The 26,194-nt window shown below is 39.8% G+C and overlaps 1 protein-coding gene across 4 annotated transcripts in view; it reads right to left on the reverse strand.

Annotated features, from left to right (window-relative positions):
- Positions 1-26,194, reverse strand: part of neurl1 (neuralized E3 ubiquitin protein ligase 1) — a 232,408-nt gene that overhangs the window by 40,423 nt on the left and 165,791 nt on the right. For all 4 annotated transcript variants that reach the window (XM_062976300.1, XM_008106591.2, XM_008106592.2 and 1 more), the window contains exon 3: positions 23,716-24,037. In XM_062976300.1, the coding sequence (XP_062832370.1) occupies positions 23,716-24,037 (322 nt within the window). The remainder of the gene's footprint in view (positions 1-23,715; positions 24,038-26,194) is intronic.

The raw sequence follows: 26,194 nt of genomic DNA on the forward strand, positions 1-26,194 counted from the left end.
TACTGTTTCCTGAAATACTGGTGCCCATTGCCAATGTTGCTTGTAAGTATAACGAATAAGATCTATAAACAACGACCATTGAATTTGTTCCAGGTTTGATCATCTTAATCAGCATAATACAGATAATTCCTTGCCATGATAATTAGATCCTCTGGAAATCTGGAAAATCACATTGCTTTATGTAAGGGGGGGGGGCATGAAATGTTTATGATGAATCAGCGGTGCATCTAAAGCCTTGCTCAATCTTGATCCCCTATACAAAATTGTGTTTGTGGCAAACAGAGTAGCATCGCCGTGGGTATGAAAGGTGGCAAACTGTACAACAAAAATTTCAGAGAAATAGCACTGTGGTTCAATCTTAAATCATAGAGTTGGAGGAGACTATATGGGCCATCCAGTCCAACCTCCTGCCATGCAGGAAAAGCACCTCTGACAAATGGCCATCTAGTCTCTGTTTAAAAGCCTCCCAGGCAAAGAGCTCCACTGTTGAACAGCTCTTATGGTCAGGAAGTTCTTCCTGATGTTTAGGTGGAATCTCCTTTCCCATAATTTAAACCCACTGCCCCAAGTCCTAGTCTCCATGGCAGTAGAAAACGTGCCTGTCCTTTCCTCATGTCTCCTCTCATCCTCCTCATCTGCAGGCAAAACATACCCAGCTCTTTAAGCTGCTCCTCATAGGGATTTATGGTCTCCAGACCTTTGATCATTTTAGTTGCTTTCCTCAGGATACATTCCAACTTGTCAATATCTCTCTTAAATTGTGGTGCCTAGAATTGGACACAGTATTCCAGGTGAGGTCTAACCAAAGCAGAATAGAGGGGCACCATGATTTCCCTTGATCTAGACACCATACTCCTTTTAATGCAGCCCAAAATCCCATTGGCATTTTCAGCTACTGTATCCCTTTGTTGTCTCATGTTCAATTTGTTGTCTATTAAGACTCCAAGATCTTTTTCACATGGGCTGTTGTCAAGCCAGGCATTACCCATCCTGTATCTGTAACCACAGCTGTGGCAAACAACAGTCAGTTCATTAAATATAAAATGCACAGACCAGATCTAGTTTGGCCTCTATCCACCAGTCCTAAAATATTTGGTGACATGAATCTGTGAGCAGACACTGGGAACATGCTTAATGGGCTTAATATGTTTAACATCCCTGCATGGTTTGCTTATTACTGTTAGAATAAGAAATTCATAATTCAGTTGCTACATAAAATGCTTGGTGTCTTTAAGAAAGACAGAAACCGGCTTAGAAAAACTGTGGAAAACAGATTACTGCTGTGACTGAAATTCACTACTTGTGCCTGGCACCTCGTTTGTCCATCATTATGAGCAATTACTTTTTCATCCCATATTACCAGTAATTGTGAACATGCAAGAGAGCTGCCTCCTCTTTACCTTTCTGTTCTCTGCATAGTCCACAAAAGAACAAGAAAACAACTCTTAAGCCAGTAAAGCTACTTCCTTATTAATCAGGAATTCTTCCTGATTCCATGAGAAAACTGTAAAAGATTTTACATATTTCAAATCCAAGGGAGACAAGGCTTCATGATTCATCTATGTCAGTGGTTCCCAGCCTTTTTTAAAAAAAACCAGGGATCACTTTGACCAGGGACCACTTGACCAGACCATCAGGGACCACTCTCCAACATTAGCACCAAAAGGGTTACGGATCAGTTTTTGGACAACTTTAGATTATTTGGGGTTGCATTGCAGAAAATTGCCGCCAGGTGAGTCTTCTCTGATCTGGCCTGTGAAGCCTCCCAAGGCCAAGAAAGCTCTGGAGAGGGCAATGCACTGGCGTCTCCTCCCTTCCTTCCTTCTCTCCCTCTCCTTTTCTCTCTTGCTCTCTTCCAACAGTGGCACACACCCCTGGCACCCACTTTCCCCGCATGTCTCACAGCCCTTATTTTAGGTTTCACGGCTCATGGGTTGAAAACCAGTGATCTATGTCAATAGCAACCTCATTCTGAGACACACTGACATCAAATTACTTTCCACATTGTATGAATATTCTGTTCATTTCATGAATTAGAAATGAAAATGTGATAAAATAAATGTTAAGCAGAACATAAAGAAGTTGAAATAAAATGTAAGGCATCATGAGTGACACTTAAATTAGAAATGTCATTCATTCATTCATTCATTTAAGCAACCGTCATACTGAATACCAATGTAGTGCAATGTATTTTGGATCAATGGTGAATTAATATCACTGACAACCATTGTGGGATTGCAAAGCATAGAACCAGTGTACACTGACATGTTAGTTCATCTAGTTTAACTTGCTACTCCTTGTACAATGGTCCTACATATTCAGTTGTTTACATATCATCCTGATATGACTGTTACACATTGTAAAAAAATTGCATAGATAGCAAAACTTAGGCTTGTGTAAACCATTAATAGGATGCTAGTCTTTTTAAAATAAGCATCTTTAAGGAGAAATTATAGCACTCTCCAGACTATTTCATGCTTGTACTTCATGGCATCATCTCCATATACCTCCATGTATGAGAAACTAAATGTGCATCCTATAGACCAGTGGTTCTCAACCTGTGGGTCCCCAGGTGTTTTGACCTACAACTCCCAGAAATCCCAGCCAGTTTACCAGCTGTAAGGATTTCTAGGAGTTGAAGGTCAAAACATCTGGGAATCCACAGATTGAGAACCACTGCTATAGACAGTTTAATCAAGACATGCTTAAATATCATTGGTTGTAATCCATTAATTCCCATCATCTTAATTGTGAGCTGGGTGGAACTACCCCAAAATATCTTGGGTGTAAATGTGTTTCCAAAAGTCTGAAGAATAGTTACAGCCAGAGTGCTTTCATCTGTACACAACTTCCCCATATAGGATAGACAACTACAGGGTATATGTGAGCAGCGCCATTTCCTGCCCATTCCCAAAGCCTTTGAACAAAATGCTCAATGACCATTAGGCTACTTGTATACTCTTCAAAATGCCACATTTTAACAAAAATAATATGGAACAATGTAACTTTGAGGGGGGAGCAGGTGGTGGGAATCAACCTACAAAATACGTTGAAATGTTGCATGCATTTCATATGTTCATAGCAGTTTTCTCATGTAATTATCTGGTCTGCATTCTTTCTTGAATGTCTCAGGTTCATCTTTGAAAATTAGATGTCTTCTTTGGTTCACAAATGTATTATGTGCTGCACAAAAACAGGATATGAATGTGTGCCTAATGAACGCAGAGCTGACTGAAGTGCTTGCAGCTCCCTCCGGAAAGAACTTCAAGGCAATAAGATAGCTGAGATGTCATTTGTTTTCTCTTTTGTGTTCTGGAGACATCAAGTTCTCGGGAATAGTATAAACATTCTGCCATCATTCCTTGATTTCTAAAAATGTCATATTTGTACTATGCAAAGAAATTATTTACAAGTCTCCATAAACATCCTCTGAGTGAAGTCCATCTGACTGTCCAGAGAAGGCATGAAACCTGTTAATTTATTTACATTGTAAACCACTTTGTAATACATTTTTAAAAGCTCTTAATACTCACAAGAATGAAGCACATTAACATTGTACTATATTTAGAGCAACCTTTGCAAGTACGAACCCAATGTCTTTCTTTCTTGACCCCTACCTGGCAGAATGAAGGGTGGATGAATCTTGAAACATAAAGTAATACTGGGAAAAGGTTGAACAGGTGGAAACTACAGTGAGGCTCCATATTCATGGGGGTCAGAGACACAGGGTTCCCATAAAGATGAAAAACAATGAATTGAAAAATGCTATCTTTTACCTGAGAGTTCTTCTCTAGGAATATGTAGGTCATAACGCTATAGTCAGCTGCCACCAGAAGTTGATCCTACAGTTGAACTGGAAGACTTAAAGATTCCAAGAGAAGAGTTATTTCTAGGAACACCTAGGTCAGGCATGGATAAACTTCAACCCTCCAGGTGTTTTGGACTTAATCTCCCACAATTCCTAACAGTCGGGATTTCTGGGAGTTGAAGGCCAAAACACCTGAAGGGCTGTAGGTTGCCCATGCCTGATCTAGGTCTTCCAGAATGATCAACTTCCATAGAGTTGCACTGGAGGACCTAGAGATTCCTAGAGATAATACGAGGGCTATCCAGAAAGTAGATTACGTTTTGGAATTAAAAATGAACAAAGTATAGGAGAAAACATTTACCATATGCAGTTGAAAGCCACACCCAAATACCACTTCTCAACATAGTCGCCATTCAAATCTAGGCACTTATCATAGCGATGAATGAGCTTGGCAACTTCTTCCTCACACAACTCTGCTGCTTTTGTCCTCAACACAGCGTTTTGGTGACAATGCACAGCTGCGGGAAGGGGTGACCAGCTGGTTGAGGACGCAAGCAGCAGAGTTTTGTGGGGAAGGAGTTGCCAAGCTCCTTCATCGCTATGATAAGTGCCTAAATTTGAATGGCGACTATGCTGAGAAGTGGTATTTGGGTGTGGCTTTCAATTGCATATGGTAAATGTTTTCTCCTATACTTTGTTCATTTTTAATTCCAAAACATAATCTACTTTCTGGATAACCCTCATATTTTAATTAAATCTGTGAATAATCAAATTCACAAAAGTCAAATCTACAAATGTGAAAAGGCAATAGTACAGCCCAGTCCAGGGGCCATTTCATCATACTGCTAGAAACCAGTTGAATTACTGTGTGGTTCCAAATCTTAGGAAAAGCTCACACAGGTCTATTGTTACAAACTGTGCTATAAATACCAGTACAACTATCTATACACATAATAAAAGTGAAAAATGTGTATGTATGTATGTGGAGGAGGTGTCCACTTAACCAGACAACCTCCCGCCTCCACAAACAGGCTACAGTTCCCACTGAGCAGAAAACACCAATGGCCCTCCCTCCACTGACGTGTAGGTTATAGTGAGCGCCATGAACATGTAGCCAAAACCCTGCCAGTGTCCTCCACAAACACCATTTTGACCCCCCACCCCACCCAAATGAAAGCTTTCATGCAGAGACAATTTCATCCTAGATGTACTGTTTTCCCTCCAGAATGGACATCCCAGGCTTCCTTAATTGGCATGACCCCGCGCACTGCCTCTACCTTAACCCTTTACTATGGCACACAGTTAACAGACAAATTGATCAACAACTGAACATACTGGAGAGGTTTGGAGAGAATTCACCATGATTTACAACAGTTGCACTGTTAACCCAACCCTACAATGGACCTGGACCAAACTTGCCACAGACAATGGGATTTGCAGTATCTTCACTGATACTGTGACCCCCACTGACAATGGACTGGGACCACACGGCACAGAAAAGCCCCATGACCAACTGAACATACTGCAGAGGTTAGTGGGAATGGACCTTGATTTTGGGAGCTATAGTTCACCTCTAGCCAAAAAGACAGCGACTACCCAGCAACAATGGACTGAGACCAAGTTTGACACAGAGAAGCCCCAGGACCAACTGGGACTTAATGGGAATGGACCTTGATTTTGGGACTTATAGTTCACCTACATCCAGAGAAACTGTGACCCCCACCAACAATGTTCTGGGACTAAACTTGACACAGAGAAGCCTCATGACCAACTGAACATACTGCAGGAGTTTAGGGGAATGGACCTTGATTTGGGAGTTGTAGTTCATCTGCATCCAGAAAGCACTGAATCCAGCTGAAGTCCGATCTGGACCAAACTTGGCATAACAGGCCCAACATGGCCAACTGCGAATACTGGCAGGGTTTCGGGGTGATTGCCCTGGGAATCTGAAAGTTGCAGTTTTCTCTTATCCAGACAGCACTGAACCCAGCCAATGACAGATCTGGACCAAACTTCAGTAATATTACCTAACATCCCAAAACAAACAATGCCTTCTTCTAATAACCCTGACACCGCCGGGTCCCTAAGTTAGTAAAAAATAAATGTGACACACACACACACACACACACACACACACGCAAAAACTGGCTCTATTCTGGTTTTATCAGTAAAGTGACTTAGCTTATAATGTGGTTTGCTCTACTGACATTCTTTACCCCATTCCTTTTGTTTTGTAATTAGAAATATGTTGTGGGCTCATAGTACAATTCTACCTATCAGTTTGGATGTGTGCCATTTTGTCGACCAACATTCAGTGACTTTCTGCCTCGAGGCCTTGCTCTCTTATCATCTAGGTTCTTCATAGCACAAAGCCCTGGACAACATCAGTCAGATAGTATCTTCAGATATGAGGAGACAAACTCTCTCTGAGCCTTTCAGCTATTTATTTCATACCCAAGAGCCCTTGGAAACAACTGCTTTCTACAGTAAACACTGTAAAACCTGTTTCAGAAAACCATTAAAACGAGAGATGCTATAGATTAGTGGGGCATATTTTGAACATCTGAAAGCCATTATTCCACTTAGCTTCTAAACAGAGAATTGCCTTTGTCTACTTCTTTGAGTGAGAAGAGGATAATGAATTACAGTAATGTTATACATAAGCATCCGTTTTAAGGTGCATAATTCAATATACATAATAGGGAATCTAATCAGGAGCAGCAAACCATGTGGGTTTGCACAAATGGCAGATGTAAAGATGTTTCACCACTTTCATTGGAGGTGGACATTTGCATACTATCCTATTAACTTTACAAAATAACTACAATGTAGATTTAACAGCTTGTGAATATGCTTATTCATTTTGGTACATCACATAAGGTACTGCATTATTCATAAGGAATTGTTTTCACTACTCCATCGGTCATGAGTAATCTCAACAAATTCAAATCACATTGATGAAGAAACAAAATATTATGCAATTATTATGTATTCTAGGACTCAGATAGCATTGGATCTGGCAACAGTAACACATTTACTTGTCTGTGTCTCATCTTTACACATTGTGCATTGTGCACTGTGGTTGTACATCCTATCTTTTGCAGTATGTATATACACTGTGGTTCTGTATCGTACACTTTGCCTTGTGGTTGTCTGTTGTTTATGTACATTGCACAATGATATGCGGTCATTGGTATATGTTGTGCAATGCCACTCTTGTGCATGGGGGCTGTATAATGCTGCTGTAGTGCATGCAGATATTAATACTGCACAAAGGAAATGTTGGGTTGAACTCTACCGGTGTAGCTTTTCCTCTCATTCCTAAGATAGCATGAGCTAGGTGGCCAAAGGTGAGCAAATATTACTTTCAGCCATTACATTGTACTCTCTTCCCTGTGTGTGAACAGTTAGAACAGTGGTTCTCAACCTGTGGGTTCCCAGATGTTTTGGCCTTCAACTCCCAGAAATTCTAACAGCTGGTAAACTGGCTGGGATTTTTGGGAGTTGTAGATTAAAACACCTAGGGACCCCAGGTTGAGAACCACTGAGTTAGAGGGAATAAAATAAAGTACCATGTTCAATGTGGAGAACAGGATGATGGAGCAATATACTATATATACTTGAGTGTACGCCAAGTTTTTCAGCCCCTTTTAAGGATTGAAAAAGCCCCCTCGGCTTATACTGGAGTGAGGGTCCTGGCCGGCTTATACTCAAGTATATAGGTAATCAGAGTTGGACAGTCTTATCTTAGTAAATTCTTATTATTATCTTAAATTACAGTTTTATTTAAATATTCAAAACATTTAACCTACTGATGCCTCAATTAATGCAATTTTATTGGTATCTATTTTTATTTTCTAAATTTACCAGTAGCTGCTGTATTTCCCACCCTCATCTTATACTAGAGTCAATAAGTTTTCCCAGTTTTTTGTGGTAAAATTAGGTGCCTCGGCTTATATTCAAGTTGGCTTATACTCAAGTATATATGGTACTCTCAAGACCTAATTTAGGAATTCAACCTAGAGATAATTCCATTTATGTGGTGGAGACCAGACTATTACAGGGCACTAGGATCTCATATATGTTAGCTAAACTAACATGCACATGGAACATTCTCAATGTGCATGAACTTTCCTACCCCAATAAAGTGGAAGGGCCATTTATGCCGAAGAAGGATACATCTAGATCAGAGTTCCCCAAATCTGAGAATAAACCCAATTCCCAGAAGCTGCAGCCAGCTTGGTCAACGTTCAGGAATTCTGGGAACTGAAGTCCAAAATCATAGAATCATAGAGTTGGAAGAGACTCATGGGTCATCCAGTCCAACCCCTTGCCAAGAAGCAGGAAAATCACATTCAAAGCACCCCCGACTGATAGCCATCCAGCCTTTGCTGAAAAGCCTCCAAAGAAGGAGCCTCCACCACACTCCAGGGTAGAGAGTTCCAGTGCCGAACAACTCTCACAGTGAAGAAGTTCTTCCTAATGTTCAGGTGGAATCTGAAAAACCAAAGTTTGGGAAACACTAATCTAGATTGCAGAATTAATGCAGACTGACACCATGGCTCAGTGCTATGGAATCCTTGGAGTTGTAGCTTTGTGAGATACCAGCACTGTTTGGCAAACAAGGTTAAAAACCTTGCACAACTACATCTTCTGTGATTCCATAGCATCGTGCCTGAAGCTACGTATAGATGCACAATTTCGCTTATGAGATTGCATACATAGGGTAGGTAAAGGTTTCCCCTGATGTTAAGTCCAGTCGTGTCCGACTCTGGGGGTTGGTGCTCATCTCCATTTCTAAGCCGAAGAGCCAGCATTACTGTAGCCCTATTCAAGCTTTTATCTGAGTAAGAAGGCTAAAACTACCATATTTACATCAATCTCAGACACACTTTTTTTTGTCTAAATGACTATGCCAAAATTGAGGTGCGCATTACATTTGTGTAATACGGTAAAGACAAGTGGGTTGCTGTGAGCTTTCTGGGCTGTATGGCCATGTTCCAGAACCATTCTCTCTCTTTTTTTTTTTTTTTGAAATTTTATTTTTTATTTTCCATCCACCTGTGAGAGTCACATATTACAAAAAGCAAACTAGTTCACAACAATACATATTACTCTAGTGTAAAGTCAAAGCTTTCAAGACACTAAATCTAATAATTTTGTGGACTCAAACAACACCATAATAATACTAAACTTTAAACAGTCCAACTTATATTTTAGGCATTCCATATTTCCTTATGCCATTTTTATACCACCAGTAGCTATATATATATATATGGTCCAGGGTCTTCTTTGGTGCTGGCACAAGAATTTCTTTTTAAAATTAGTTTATTATTAATTCATTTTTCCAGCTAGAAAATGGATCTAAAAGGACTCACAACAAATCCATGACAGTTGATTGTGAGGTTCAACCATTTTTATATATATTAGAAAAGTTTCTATTGTTTAGATTGAACACCAGGTTTTAAGGCTGCTCAAAACAGCTGATTTAATTATTTCTTCCCTTTTGCATTACTTTAGAGTGAACCATTCTCTCTTGACGTTCCGCCCACATCTATGGCAGGCATCCTCAAAGGTTGAGGTCTGTTGGAGACTGGGGAAGAACCTACAGCCTGAAAAACCTACAGCAATCCAAAAAATACACTGCTTTCTCAAAATGTTAATTCCCACCCCCCACCCCCCGCCCCAATAGTGTTTCTTTGTATTGACTCTTGTTTTCGAAAGTTTTAATTTGTATTTATTTTACTCTTGGTAACTGAGTGTTATATATACATCTTAGGACCTACGTACCCTAAAAGTACCAACTCCCATCTGATTTTGGGAGCTAAGCAGAGTCAGCCATAGTTAGTACAGTAGAGTCTCGCTTATCCAACTTTCACTTATCCAATGTTCTGGATTATCCAATGCAATTGGCCTCCCGCCCGGATCCACAGCTATTTCTTTAGGCAGCAAGGACTGAAGTTTTTACAGATTTAACTTCCGACAATGTTCTTACTGCAAGTTTATTTTATGCAATTCTATCTTTATTTGCAGTCAATTTGTTAGTAGCCAATGTTTTTGTAGTCAATGTTTCAATACATTGCAATGTCTGGTGCTAAATTAGTAAATATAGTAATTCCTACATAACATTACCATGTATTGAACTGCTTTTTCTGTTGATTTGTTGTAAAACATGATGTTTTGGTGCTTAATTTGTAAAACCATAATGTAATTTGATGTTTAATAGGCTTTTCCTTAATTCCTCCTTATTATCCAACATTTTCGCTTATCCAATGCTTTTATTTTTCAGTGATTGGTTTGGGAGGGGGGGGGGCAAAATTCTGTTTGCTTATACTTGAAATTTACCTAGGGCCGGCCCTGTTGACACATTTAAGTTATTTTGTCCAACTATACGCTGTGATTTCTTAGTAACTGCAAAATAAATTCCTAGACACTACACCTTTCAGAATATTCTTGGGACAGTGCCAAGTCTTTTACTGCAGGTTTTTTGAGAAACATGACAATGAGGGTAAAAATATTATAACAGCTTGGAGACAGCAAAGCTCCCTTTTTAACTGGACCACCTATGAACAAAAGAGCAGAGATACAATGTACAAAAGCTGATCGAAGATACACAGCAAGGATATTAAATCTTCAGGCTATACAAAAGTAATCTTCCTTCTTGAGAAAATAACATCCAGTACATATCTGACTCATCCTCATTTTGTTTCAAGGACTGGGGCATCAATAGATATAAAAAAAACCTACAGAATAGAAATCCAATTTCCATGGTTGTTCCAAGATGAAGTGATTCTCAGTTAAAAACTGGAAAAGATCTGAAATTACAGAAAGTAATGGTCTCTTCACACTGAATTTTTATGTGGTAGGAGAGCATTCTTCACCACTAGAATGTCCTTCTCTTAAAGACAGATGACTTGCAAGTCACTTCCTAAAGAGGAAGGGGAGTTTTACCTTTCCTAGGTTGATTTGGTTGCTCTGACTTTACTAATGCCAAGTGTTGAAACAGCACAATATATTGTGTTAACAAAAGAGATGAGAGACATAGATAAACAAAGGGAGTCACCCCATGTTTCAAACTGAAGATGTAACAGTCAATGATTAAGAGTAAGAATAAAATCCTTCTATAGCATCCTAGAATTTAAAAAAATGAGCAAAATTTTAAGTTTTCTAGGAGGTGACGGAAGGGTACTCTTCAATAGTAGGACATGCAAGACGACTAAACCACCCAAGCTGGGTGAAATACTGTATTTCTCCTCTTCCTGTTTATTTAGGCCTACAGGCAGTCCCCACACTACAAACAAGATAGGTTCTGTAGGTTTGTTCTGAAGCTGTTGTGGTTCCATATTATGAGAAAAGCCAATATAAATTACAAAATAAATTAATAAAGAGAATTGTCTAGTGGAGACACATATGAAGGTGCAGGCAGTCGCTTTGCCCCTAACTTCCATTGCTGCTTCTTTCCAAAGAGAATAAAACATCATGCCAGAAAGAGCAGGAGGTGTTATGTTTGAAAAGGCTCCATATTCAACTTCTATTAATATTGTTGAACACTTTGTACTCGATAAAACCAAGTCTGAATGACTTCAAATTTGTCCTCCTTCTGTGGCAGCTTTCATGGTCCCTGTGGTGATTTATTAGAGCCCATACCTTCCAAGTATCCCAGTTTTGCAAGGAAAAACCCAACTTATTCTCCATCATTCCACTTTTAAGCTGCCTGAGCAACTCATGATGGGAGGGATGAAAGGAGGGAGAGATCCCTCACCTATGCAGGTGTCTTTGCTTACACTGGCAAAGATGCCCAGAAATGACCACTCTCTATGGACATGCTACAGTAGTGATGGGGTAACAGAGTAGGAAGGTGGCACTGGTCTATGTGAACAGTGGGGCCGGTTTCAAATCAAAACCATTCCTTCCAGTTTGTTTACACTATTATCCCAAAGTCTGGTGATGCTCAGGAGCTTCAGGGAAGTTCTGGAGCATTCCCTGACTTTCCCTACCATGGGGCACAACCACATTAAGTGACTTTGCCCCATGTTGGGGATAAGATGGCTCTATGCATTATGTAACACCATGGAGCCAATCCTCCCCCACTTTGGGATATAGTGCCCATGTAGATACGCCCTCAGGCACTTATAGAAGTATAGCAAACTATTTGTATGGTAACATGCCATCTCTTAGAGGGAGAAAATATGGAGGCAGTGACAGACTTTATATTTCTATGTGCGAAGATGACTGCAGATGCAGATTGCCACCAGGAAATCAGAAGACATTTACTTCTTGGGAGGAGAACAATGACCAACATCAAAAAAATAGTGAAGAGTAGAGACATCACACTAGCAACGAAGGTCCGCATAGTTAAAGCAATGGTATTCCCTGAAATAACTCATGGATGTAAGAGCTGGACCATAAGGAAGGCTAAGCGAAGGAAGATAGATGCTTTTGAACTGTGGTGTTGTAGGAAAATTCTGAGAGTACCTTGGACCACAAGGAGATCCAACCAGTCCATACTCCAGGAAATAATGCCCGACTGCTCACTGGAGGGAAGGATATTAGATGCAAAGACGAAGTACTTTGGCCACATAATGAGATGACAGGAAAGCTTGGAGAAGATAATGATACTGGGGAAAATGGAAGGAAAAGGGAAGAGGGGCCAACCAAGGGCAAGATGGATAGATGGTATCCTTGCAGTGACTGGTTTGACCTTGAAGGAGCTGGGGGTGGCAACGGCCGACCAGGAGCTCTAGCATGGGCTGGTCCATGAGGTCACGGAGAGTTTGAAGTGACTGAACAAATAAACAACAATTCCATTTCTTTGCAGTGAAATGATTAGGTGTGCTATAGCTGCTAAGACTGACCACCCTTAGAGACTTAGGTGGTAAACACTAATTTTGCTCCCAGTTTACTATGAACTATATTGTTGCAATATGAGTCACAGTGCATTTGATCCAACAAAACAGCCTTACAGAATATTTCTTGGGAATATAATTCTATTTGCTTTAAGGGCAATATAAGGGAATCAACATAGTTATAGCCATCCTGGAGCCTTCTTCCTTCAGCAAAGGGGAAATTATTGATTCGTGAAGCAATAAAGTTGGCCCACTTGTACTGCTGCTTTGCATAACAAGAAGCTCATGGAAATACAATTGCTAAGTTGGTTAATGGAACATGGACGAATTCCTGAAAGTGGCATTCTATGTTAAGAGATGGAGCACAGGGAAGGAATTATAAATGTTGCTTCAACATTAAAACTGCCTCTTTGTTTCTTACTGTTTTTTTCCTCAGTTATTTTATCATCCGCGGAAGTGGACTTAGTCTATGAAAGCATAAACTACAACTTTGTTCTCTCAGTTGGTCTCCAAGGAGCTACAAGATCCCCTTGCAACATTGACATTCCAAAATAGCACAGCTATGTCTTTCCATTCATTTTGTCATTAATAGTGAAAGACATATTAAAGGATTATATACACACACACACACACACACACATATAAGATCCATTTGGCCTGTTCCAGAAGTTTGCTCAAACATTTGGAACAGCAAGATGGGAGAAGTTTCAAGCTTTCTTAGAAAACTCTGGTTTCCAGCATGAGTGAATTTAACTTATGCAATATTTATACATACAATGCCTATAAAGAATTCCCCCAAGCTGTTTTTACACCCAAGAAAACAATAGTGCATCTGTTTATACCAAAGAATTATTTACATTGACATGTAAAACCAGTGGAAAAGGCATAATTCCAATCAGTTATATTTGTACGTTGGTATAAACACTCCCAGAAATTGTATCCACTAACATAAAACAAAAGGCTAGAATAGCTGGAGTTAATAAGCATTCCATCTCAAAACCAGCCTAATATAAAACAGCCTAATCTAAATTCAGTGTTCCACCAAATGGAACGATGGGACCGACTACAAGAATACCACCTAACATGTTCCAATAGGTTTCCAAGCCTAATTCAAAATGCTGCTTTTCACCTTTTAAGCTCTTTGTGATACAAGAGCTTGTTATCTGAAGGAACACCCCCTTCTGAATTTACCTGCCTATACTCTGTGGTCAACAGGAGAAGCCATGTTATGTGTCTTTCCACTTAGTGAGAAGTAAAGGTTATGGATCTATGGGCATTCATGCTTGCAATTTAATACATCTGATGTGAAACAAGAAAAAGGACAGGAAAATGAAACAATCAGGAAAAAAAGGTGCTGTGGCAATGTTGAAGAGGAAAAACTAAGCGGCAGTTGTTCCTAGTTAGGCAAGTGGTTGAGAGAACTATAGTGTCACTTGAGTTAAGCAATTTCTGTCACAAAAAATAAAAATGCTTGCATTGAGTGCTGACTGTACTGAATGAACTCAATATGACCAACAATATGTATGAAACAATTGTTTAATTCAGTGGTTCTCAACCTTGGGGGTGTCGTGAGGGGGTGTGAGAGTGGTCATCAAAGATCATCAGAAAAAATATATTTCTGATGGTCTACCCTTTGGCAGAGAAGGCTGAAGATCTCAAGAAACCCTTTGGCAGAGAAGGCTGAAGATCCCTCCGCCTGTGCCAAGTTTGGTACAGATCCATCATTGTTTTAACCCACAGTACTCTCTGGATGGAGGTGAACTACAACTCCAAAAGGTCAATGCCCACCAAACCCTTCCAGTATTTTCTGTTGGTCATGGGAGTTCTGTATGCCAAGTTTAGTTCAATTCCATCGTTGGCGGAGTTCAGAATGCTTTGTGATTGTAGGTGAACTATAAATCCCAGCAACTACAACTCCCAAATGTCAAGGTGTATTTTCCCCAAACTCTACCAGTGTTCACATTTGAGCATATTGAGTATTCGTGCCAAGTTTGGTCCATATCCATCATTGTTTGAGTCCACAGTGCTCTCTGGATGTAGGTGAACTACAACTCCAAAACTCAAGGTCAATGCCCACCAAACCCTTCCAGTATTTTCTGTTGGTCATGGGAGTTCTGTGTGGGAAGTTTGGCCCAATACTATTGTTGGTGGGGTTCGGAATGCTCTTTGCTTGTAGGTGAACTATAAATCCCAGTAACTACAACTCCCAAATGACAAAATCAACCCCTGCCCAAACCTCACCAGTATTCAAATTTGGGTGCATTAGGTATTTCTGCCAAATTTGGTCCAGTGAATGAAAATACATCCTGAACATCAAATATTTACATTACAATTTATAACAGTAGCACAATGACAGTTATAAAGTAGCAACGAAAATAATGTTATGGTTGGGGTTCACCACAACATGAAGAACTGTATTAAGGGGTCGCAGCAGTGGGAAGGTTGAGAACCACTGGTTTAACTGGTAAAAATAAGCTGTTTAGAGGAGTCAGCTGGTTAATAATTCAAGGAGTAATAGATTGCAAGGATAAATGCTAGTAACATAATATTTGCATTCAAAGCCTTTCACTGGCTTTTCTTCTCAGTTTGAGAAATGACATTAAAAGTATCTAACATGAAGTACACTACTGTATAAAACAATCAATCAGAATGAGGTAATTTTTACTTGAAATAATGCAGTAAAATATCCACCCTCATATTCAGTGCTTAAGAGAGTGCTTAAGGTCCAAAGTCCTGCCTTCTCTGTTTCTAGGAAAGTGATCCTATATATTCTGTTTCCAGTGGACTCTATTGTTCCACTCCATTCTCCATTATGTTCCATTCCATTATCCTACTGACTATTTAATTTTTTTAGAAAAACCTTCAAGATATTAAAAAAAAACAACAAAAGATTTTAGAGCTATGCAGCAGTGGCAAGACACATTCTTCAATGAGATTTTTCTTTTAAAGTTCCCACATGTAATCCCTTGCATGTCTAGCAATGACTATGTGTGTCTCCTGATGGAAAACATCAAAAAGCACTGTCATTCATTGTCCAGTAAGGCGTTAAGTTGAATAGATACTTTCTATGATTAAACCAATTCTCTTTCCAAAATGGATTTCCCCCGAAAAAAACATGTGCCTAAGCAATAAGGCTTATTAGTCTGCCAGTATTTAATTGCCAGTGACCAATCAGAAAGCAAAGCATGCTAAATGCAAGCCATGACAGTGAAGAACATGACGCACTGCCATAAGCAATTTCTACCACTTGGGGGAGCAGTTTCACAACTGCGGTGCTAGCTTGACCCTTCAGCATAGACATTACTGGACTAGAGCAGGGCTTCTTAAACTTTTCCACTCACAACACTTTTCTGGTATATAAAATTAACATAAAATCAAGCATTTACTGATAATAAACCAGTATTGCTAATCAGATTGATTTTGTACAGCTGAAGCCTTTTCTGCGGATTTCACCGTAAACCCAGCATATTGTTGCTAACAGATTTGTGTAAATAGATGACATTCAGAAACCTTTTCCTGCTGCCAATTTTTGGAACCCCAACATTGGGGGTTGGAACTCATGGTTTAAGTAGCAGTGGGCTAGAGGAACAGACCATACGACTATATAATGTAGCTTTCTTTATTCTGCGTTGCTGTGAGTTTTCTGGGTTGCATGGCCATGTTCCAGAAGCATTCTCTCCTGACGTTTTGCCCACAGCTATGACAGACATCCTCAGACGTTGTGAAGTATATTGGAAACTAGGCAAGGGAGGTTTATATATCTGTGGAAGGTGCACGGTGAGAGAAAGAACTCTTGTCTGTTGGAGACAAGTGTGATTGTTGCAATTAATCACCTTAATTAGCATTGAAAAGCCTTGCAGCTTCAAGGCTTGGCTGATTATTCTAACCAGAATAATACAAATTAATGTAAGTGAGACCATGGAAAAAACAGTGTTCATTCAAGAGAAATTCAGATCCAGCATGATGTAGGGGATTTAGTGTTAAACTGTGACTTTGAGATTCCCCATTCAATTCCTTGCCATGGAAACCCACTGGGTGACCTTGGGCAAATCACACTCTCAGCACCTTAAAAATCATGATAGAGTTACCTTTGGATTACCATAAATCAGAAATTACATGAAGGCCCACAACAATGATAGCAACACATAATATTAATGAGACGCTAATGCATGAACCTATCTCCTTCAGTTTCGGGAATGAGTCATACTTTTTATAGGTAAATGTATTCTCTTGACATTAAGTCTAGTTGTGTCCAACTCTGGGGATTGGTGCTCATCTCCATTTCTTAGCTGAAGAGCCAGCATTGTCCATAGACACCTCCAAAGTTATGTGGCTGGTATGACTGCATGGAGCACCGTTACCTTCACTCCGGAGCGGTACCTATTGATCTACTCACATTTGTATGTTTTCAAACTGTTAGGTTGGCAGAAACTGAGGCTAACAGTGGGAACTCACCCCGCTCCCGGAATTCAAACTGCTGACTTTTTGATCAGCAAGTTTAGCAGCTCAATGGTTTAGCCTACTGTGCCACTGGCTGCTCCTATACTTTTTATAGGCAACCATATATTCTATGGAGTTATAACCATGGGGAAGAAAGGGAGCTAAGAATTTTGCTTTTCTTCATGAAGCTTTTCTTTGATCCCAAATATGAAGTTACTTAACATTTCAGCTGATCATTTAGAAATATGGTTTAGGCGTCCAAAGCTAAAGGGCAGGCAAAGTAGCCAAGGGAATGTAAGCACAGTAAATATTATAGTTCTAAGTGTAGATAATTTTAACTGTATCTGTAATGCTAGAAAGTTGGAAATGCAAGGAAAATTTAACTATGAGAAGAATTATGATTTATTTATTTATTTATTTGCTATATTTATACCCTGCCCTATCTCAGCCCGAAGGGGACTCAGAGTGGCTTACAAGTTATATGTATATACAATATATTATATCATTAGCAAAGCACAATATTAGTATTATATATTACCATATTGTACAATACCACTATACTACCATATTATTAGTAATATTACATTTAATACATAATATATAATTAATATTATTACATTGGATTATTAATAGTATTATATTGCATGATATTATAATATTAGTATCAATATCGTATGTATATATAATATATTATATTATTACCATAGCACAATATTATTATATTATATAGTACTATGTTGTTGCTGGAGGTCAAACATCATTTGCACACTCATTGATACATCCCTAGTTTTGCTAAAGCAGTAGACAAAGAGTTTCAAATTAGTTGTCATTCATGGGTTTTATGTCCACAGATTGTGATTACAACCACATTTATAATATAATCCTAGAGAAAATGCATTTTCCTGAAGGGGTACAAACGTAACCTTCTTTCACACAAGATCTAGAACTGCAGAGGGAGGAAAACCATTAATCACTTCCCCTCTTGTCATTTATATGGATAATGTTCTCATAATTCACACTAGAAGCAGTAAATTAAGTAGCACTAGCACTTCACCTATAGTAATTTCCTTGGATGTACAAACATAACTTTCAATAGCGATAAATGAGAAGTGAATATATACTTTCAAGGACATTGCCTGTATTTTATGGGTTAGGTTTTTTTAAGTAGTCCCAAGAATATCTATTCCACCTGAATTTGACTGGACTTTCCCCATCCAAGGACTTTCATTTAATGTTGTAAGACAAAAGGAGAAGCAAGTGTTTAAAGTGATGAAGAACAATATGTCAATGGCCACCTGAGCTTTGACACTACATAATGAGGAATCGAGACATGCAAGAAACAAGATTAAGAGGCTTCAAGACAATTGCCAAGATTAGGGCCTGCCAAAGGCAATTGGAACATGCTATAAATAAATGTCTGAGCATTAATGTCCATTGCATAAACTCATCCTAAGTGGCACTGGAATCTCGGTGACAGGTGCCTAATTGTACTAGGTATAATGCACTTAACTAAGCAGGAGACAAGATAGCTGCAGGATGTGTCTGTTATTGGTTTTCCGGCTGAACAAAATTGGAAAGTTTCCATCTTTGTGAAACAAAAAATAAAGAAGAGCAAAAAATATTGCTCTTGGCTGTTACAAATTCAAAGTATGTTACGGAACTATGAAGGTTAGAGCTTTAATATAGGTTATATAAAGGGATTTAAATATCCATTAAGTATAGCAAAGTACCAAAGTTGCTGACACCAAAATTTTCCATCTCTGAAATAATTCTTTCTTTCATGCCACCTTCAAATAGAGTTTGGAAACAATTAGGTCATAAAAAAGAACTGCAGCTTTGTCTATATCAAGATTTATATACTTTCAGGACATCATGCAGTTACTGTTGTTATTCTCATTTTAGGTTGGAGAAAAGGGTCAGGGAAGACATGGTGCTGTATATAAAATGACTGTAGTTCAGATCACAAACTTATTACAAAATTTAGAATCAGACTAAAGAGAATGGGGAAAATACACAGACCAATTAGATATGATCTCACAAATATTCCCAGTGAATATGCAGTGGAGATGAAGAATAGATTTCAGGGACTAGGTTTAATAAATAGAGTCCCAGAAGAACTATGGACAGAAGTCCACAACATTGTTCAGGAGGCAGCAACAAAGTACGTCCCAAAGAAAAAGAAAACCAAGAAGGCAAGATGGTTGTCTGTTGAGACACTGGAAGTAGCCCAAGAAAGAAGGAAGGTGAAAGGAAACAGCGATAGGGAGAGATATGCCCAATTAAATGCACAATTCCAGAGGTTAGCCAGGAGAGACAAGGAACTATTTTTGAACAAGCAATGCATAGAAGTGGAAGAAGACAATAGGATAGGAAGGACAAGAGATCTCTTCCAGAAAATCAGAAACATCGGAGGCAAATTTCTGGAAAAAATGGGCATGATCAAAAACAAAGTTGGCAGGGACTTAACAGTAGCTGAAGAGATCAAGAATAGGTGGCGAGAATATACAGAAGATCTGTATAGGAAGGATAATAATTTAGAGGATAGCTTTGATGGTGTGGTGAGTGAATTAGAACCAGACATCCTGAGGAGTGAGGTTGAATGGGCCTTAAGAAGCATTGCTAACAACAAGGCAGCAGGAGACGACGGGATCCTAGCTGAGCTGTTTAAAATCTTGGAAGGTGATGTTGTCAAGGTGATGCATGCCATATGCCAGCAAATATGGAAAACACAAGATTGGCCATCAGATTGGAAAAAATCAATTTATATCCCCATACCAAAAAATGGAAACGCTAAAGAATGCTCAAATTTCCGTACAGTGGCACTTATTTCCCATGCCAGTAAGATAATGCTCAAGATCCTGCAAGGCAGACTTCAGCAATACATGGAGCGAGAATTGCCAGATGTCCAAGCTGGGTTTAGAAAAGGCAGAGGAATGAGAGACCAAATTGCTAATATCTGCTGGATAATGGAGGAAGCCAGGGAGTTTCAGAAAAAACATCTACTTCTGCTTTATTGACTATTCTAAAGCCTTCGACTGTGTGGATCATAATAAACTGTGGCATGTTCTTGGTGGTATGGGGATACCAAGTCACCTTGTCTGTCTCCTGAGAAATCTGTATAAAGACCAAGTAGCCACAGTAAGAACAGATCACGGACCAACAGACTGATTCAAGATTAGGAAAGGATTACGGCAGGGCTGCATACTTTCACCCTCCCTATTCAACTTGTATACAGAACACATCATGCGACGTGCAGGGCTTGACAAATCCAAGGCTGGAGTTAAAATTTCTGGAAGAAACATTAACAACCTTAGGTATGCAGATGATACCACTCTGATGGCCGAAAGCGAGGAGGAGATGAGGAGCCTTATCACCAAGGTGAAAGAAGAAAGTGCAAAAGCTGGGTTGCAGTTAAACGTCAAGAAAACCAAGATCATGGCAACTACACCTATTGATAACTGGCAAATAGAGGGAGAAAACGTGGAGGCAGTGACAGACTTTATATTTCTGGGCGCAAAGATCACTGCAGATGCAGACTGCAGCCAGGAAATAAGAAGACGTTTACTTCTTGGGAGGAGAGCAATGGCCAACCTTGACAAAATAGTGAAGAGCAGAGACATCACACTGGCAACGAAGGTCCGCATAGTCAAAGCAATGGTATTCCCCATAATGACCTATGGATGCGAGAGCTGGACCATAAGGAAGGCTGAGCGAAGGAAGATAGACGCTTTTGAACTCTGGTGCTGGAGGAAAATCCTGAGAGTGCCTTGGACCGCAAGAAGATCCAACCAGTCCATCCTCCAGGAAATAATGTCCGGCTGCTCACTGGAGGGAAGGATATTAGAGGTATTATGAAGTATTTTGGCCACATCATGAGAAGACAGGAAAGCTTGGAAAAGATCGTGATGCTGGGGAAAAAGGAAGGAAAAAGAAAGAGGGGCCAACCAAAGGCAAGATGGATGGACGGTATCCTTGAAGTGACTGGCTTGACCTTGAAGGAACTGGGGGCGGTGATGGCCAATAGGGAGCTCTGGCGTGGACTGGTCCATGAGGTCACGAAGAGTAGGAGACAACTCAACGAATGAGCAGCATAAAATGAGACATGGAGTAGAAAAAGTAGATATTATAAATTCCAAATATTCAAAAATATCGCCAGTTTTACAAACAGAAATATTTTGATAGGAGTCCACATTATTGTTCTATATATGTTGGATATTCCACATTAGGGCCTAGCAGAGTCATTTTCCAACAATCATATAAGTTTACTACAGTACTTTAACCCACTGCTCTACCATATACTGAATAAGTGATATATCTATTTTGATTTATTCACCAGAGTAATTCTTATACAAAAATGTCAGCTCATGTAATCTTCAAAGTGTTAAAAAAGATTATAGTGTCAATTCAGTGGCCCTGAATTTTTAGCAGTTTAACCTCACAGCTGAACACTCATTTATCCTGCGGCTTCTTCTTAGAAGTGCTCACAAATGTTCAGCTAACTAGAAACTTCTACAAGACTTGAAGATTTAAAGCATAATAAAATGATTTTCACAACTATGAATTTATTGTGCAATAAAAGTAACTGAAAAATATTGTTTCAGGGTCCAAGAAATTGATCACACAGTGTTTAAAATTTTTAAAAACTTTTTAAATTTTTACTTATCTATGAATAGACAACTAATCCCCATTCAGGTAAAGCATGGATCACACATAAAGTATGAAATGTGCTTCCTTTTGCCAAATACAAGAGAGATTAATAAGATAAAGAGCAACATTCCAAATTTCTGAATGTGCACCGATAGTCTGTCATAACAGAAATTCTCTTATTAATGATACTTATTTTTATAGTGATTTATTACTTCCAACCTGTGTTTGCTTGGCCTTAGAGGTTTTTGCAAACAAGAGTTTAAAAGTTAAGTTTTACAAAAATTGCATTATGTAGGATGTTCTGACAAAAACATAGGCTAATTTCCTCCCCGATATATGGACAACACATGGTAAAAACCCTACAGGTGTTTATTTCAGACTTCAGCTTTATTTGGGAGATTGATTTAACGTTGGAATCACCAGCATATGGACTAAGCCATTCACTACCACTCGTATGGATTCAAGACTGCTCAATAAAGTAGACTGCAGAGCATCCCATCTAAAGTTTGTATTGTACTATGTATTTCCACCGAGGTAGCTGTCCTAAGTTTATTGGGATGGGAAAAAATCAAATCCTTCTAGCACCTTGAAAATGAGCTGATTTTTACAATTCCAAACATCTGCTTTAGAGATAGACAGTCTTCAATACAATCCCAACCAATTAAAGGAATTTGGTAATAATTCTGATGGAAATCTGGTTTGCTGAGTTTTTCAGGCTGTATGTCCATGTTCCAGAAGCATTCTCTCCTGATGTTTCACCCACATGTCTGGCAGGCATCCTCAGATGTTGTGACCTCACACCCTCTGAGAGTGCCTGCCATAGATGTGGGTGAAACGTCAGGAGAGAATGCTTCTGGAACATAGCCATACAGCCTGGAAAACTCACAGCACCCCAGTGATTCCAGCCATGAAAGCCTTCAACAACACACTGATGAAAATCCTTTGCCTGAAATTGTGGTGAGTCAATGTCAATCAAAGCAAACTGCACTACTTTAGATCTATGAACAGTTTTATCAGCTAAGAAGTTTAGTCAACCCTCACATTTCTTTGGGTTGGGGCAAGAACCCATGCAGACGTGAAAAAAGTTGGATTTTTTTACCTGAAAGAACACCACTCTAGGTCCTTCTAGAGTTTACCACAAAGTTGTGCTGGAGAAATCCTTAGAGAGTTGTTCTCACTAGGAATGTCTAGATCAGTGGTTCCCAACCTTTGGTCCTCCAGGTGTTTTGGACTTCAGCTCCCAGAATTCCTCACAGCTAGTAAACTGGCTGTGATTTCTGGGAGCTGAAGTCCAAAACAACTGGAGGACCATGGGTTGGGAACCACTTCGCTTTATGGGGTGTTGACCACAGAGTCATACTAGAGAACCTAGAGATTCCCAGTGGAACGCAATTAATTAGATCCACAAATAATCAAATCCACAAAAGTTAAACCCACACACGGAAAACCAAATGTAGTTCCTATGTTCCTATCTGAAATGAAGGCCAAAGGGCAATGAAACTGAACATCCAGTAAAAATTTTCTGGGATACCTAAGGCAAGCCAAATTGCAGTGTATATGCATGAGTATATGCACAGTCACACCTTTCAGTAAGTACAACATTGCACACACCTGATGAAGTGAGCTCCAATCCATTAATCTCATTGTCATGTTCATGCCATTAGCCTTTATTGTTCTGTTCTATATACCATGACAAGTCTTACCCTTTCAAGAAAGGTCAACACTTATGATAGAAAATAGAACATAGCTTAACTACAGTCTCGTTTTAGCTCATGCTAGACTGGAAGCATCAGAGGACCTGACACGCCTGACTATGTCATTCCAGGTAGTCACATCAAAAACGGCAGAGTCTGATTCCACTGTACAACCACTTAGACTATCATTCAGGTAAGACAGAGAATTAAAAGATTAGCAGTGAAAAATACAAGAGCTTAGCTGCTCTCAACAAGGCTGTATTTTTACAAAGGCACCTACCGAGTAACTGCACTCCACGCGTGAGTCCGTACACGTCGATCAAGGCCCACAGTGGTTCGGTGGTCCTTACTCCACTGAAGAACAACATGGCAGCAGAGTCATTCACCCGATAAAACACGCGCCCCTTTTTGTCCACCCAGAAGGCTATGATGTTTCCTTCATTTGCAAATTCTTCCGGGAGAGCCTTGGCCCAGAATCCGCTCTGAGAAACCAGGTCTGGACAGGCATACTTGGGTAGGGTTTCTGGGTTAATCCTAGAGGGATCCTTGGAGGTAAATCCAAGTCGAAGCGCTCCACTCCAACAGCACTGCTTCTTTGTGATCTAAACAGGAGGGAAACAGCAACAAAATCAGTACAATTCTCTTGCATTTTTCATTAACAGACATAAAATCTCTCGAAGATAAAGATACAGAATACAGGCACATAAAAAAATGAATGAGCCCGCATCTGAATTTGGACGAGGACATTGAGGGACCAGAGTTTGAATCCTGGCTCAGCCAGGGAAACCCACTGGATGACCTTGAGCAGTTTACATTATTTCAGCCTCAGACCAAGACAAACAAAAATTCTGCCAAGAAAACCCCATGATACATTCACTTTAGGGCCATCATAAATCAGACAGACAAAAACAGCAATAGTAAATGAATCTTTGTAATAACAGGATGAGGATTATAGCATACTAGCTTGGGGTCCCGGCGGTGCCCGGGTGTTTTGAGAAACCTGTGTGGCAAGTCTGGTCCAGATCCGAAGTCGGCTGGGTTCAGTGCTGTCTGTATAAAGGTGAACTACAACTCCCAGAGCCAAAGGACAATCATCCCGAAACCCTGCCTGTATGCTCAGTTGGGCATGATGAGGCAGTGTACCAAGTTTGATACAGATCTGAAGTCGGCGGGGTTCAGTGCTGTCTGTTTAAGGGTGAACTACAACTCTGAGAGGAAGAAGTGAGTGAAGCTACTTGGTCCATCCTCCCCCAATCTACCCCCTGACAGAAAGGGGTTCATGGGGGTTATGTGGGCCAAATTTGGTCCAGTTCCGTCACTGCTGGGAATCGCAGTGGCCTGTGGGAGTCGTAGCGATTGAAAGTACTACAGATCCCATCACCAATGGGCCATGGTCCCGCCAACGGCACCAGGCCATAGAGTGCATCATGGGGGTTAAGCGTGCCAAGTTTGGTCAATGTCAGTGATTCCTGGCGGTCACAGTGGCCTGTGAAAGTGGCGGCGAATCAGAAAGCTGCCACATACAAACATTCACTTTTATGATATAGAAGATAGATATAGATATATAGATGTGAAAGGGGGGCTTGAGGCAGCTATCCTTCTACAAGAGACATTGAAATACTGGATATTATTGTGTTAGGGAAGGACCCCCGGTGGCACAGCAGATTAAGCCGCTGAGCTGATGAACTTGCTGAAAGAAAGCTTTGGCAGATCGACTCCAGGGAGGGGGGAGAGCTCCCACGGTTAGCCTTAGCTTCTGCCATCTAGCAGTTCGAAAACATGCAAATGTGAGTAAATCAATAGGTACTGCTCTGGCAAGAATGTAGCAGCACTCCATGCAGTCATGCCAGCCACATGACCTTGGAGATGTCTACGGACAATGCCGACTCTTCAGCTTAGAAATGGAGATGAGCACCAACCTCCAGAGTCGGACACGACTAGACTAAATGTCAAGGGAAAACCTTTATATTGTGTTAGGGAAGGGGTGTTGTATAATGAATGTTGTGAATGCATTGTAAGTGATGCGAAGATTAGATAAAATGCCTTGTGTGGGATTGCCCCAGAGCTTGAAATATTACTTTTTAAAAGCACATTGTTTTTTCAAAACACGTTTTTTCCATTACTTGATGCAGATTTTTTATTTTTAAAAAATCAGTTGTTTTGGGAAAGTGACTTGACAAATTGCCTTTTTCATCTCTTGTTCTATTGATCATTAGTCTTCATTGCTTTAGAGGAAGGGAGAATAAACCTTTTCATTAAGAATAGCATGATAAATCCCTATCAAAATGATTCCAAAAATGCCCTTAAAAGTAACAGTAATATTTCAAAATAGCTACAAAACTAACTTATTGCAGCAACAAAGAAACATTGTTCTCATCTACATTAATTTTGAGATGTCACTTTGTAGTGTTCTCTCTTACTTCTATCAAGTAGCTACATTATTTGTTACTTGTCATCCATTTGTTACATGGGAGCAATCCCTTGAAGTTTTAGTGTTATCTCGGCCAATGATCTTTCTGATTGAACCTGACTGTCTCTGAGTAGACATACATGCATAATAAGTACTCCACATTTGTGGGTGTAACTTTTATGGATTTGAGGTCGGGCTATGGCACAGCTGTTTAGTAGCCAGCTGCAATAAATCACTACTGACTGAGAGGTCATGAGATTGAAGCCCGGGTCGGATTGAGCTCCCGACCATTTAATAGCCTAGCTCGCTGTTGACCTAAGCAGCTCAAAAGACAGTTGTATCTGTAGAA

This window comes from Anolis carolinensis, chromosome 3 (genome assembly GCF_035594765.1).
Source record: "Anolis carolinensis isolate JA03-04 chromosome 3, rAnoCar3.1.pri, whole genome shotgun sequence".
NCBI lineage: Eukaryota > Metazoa > Chordata > Lepidosauria > Squamata > Dactyloidae > Anolis > Anolis carolinensis.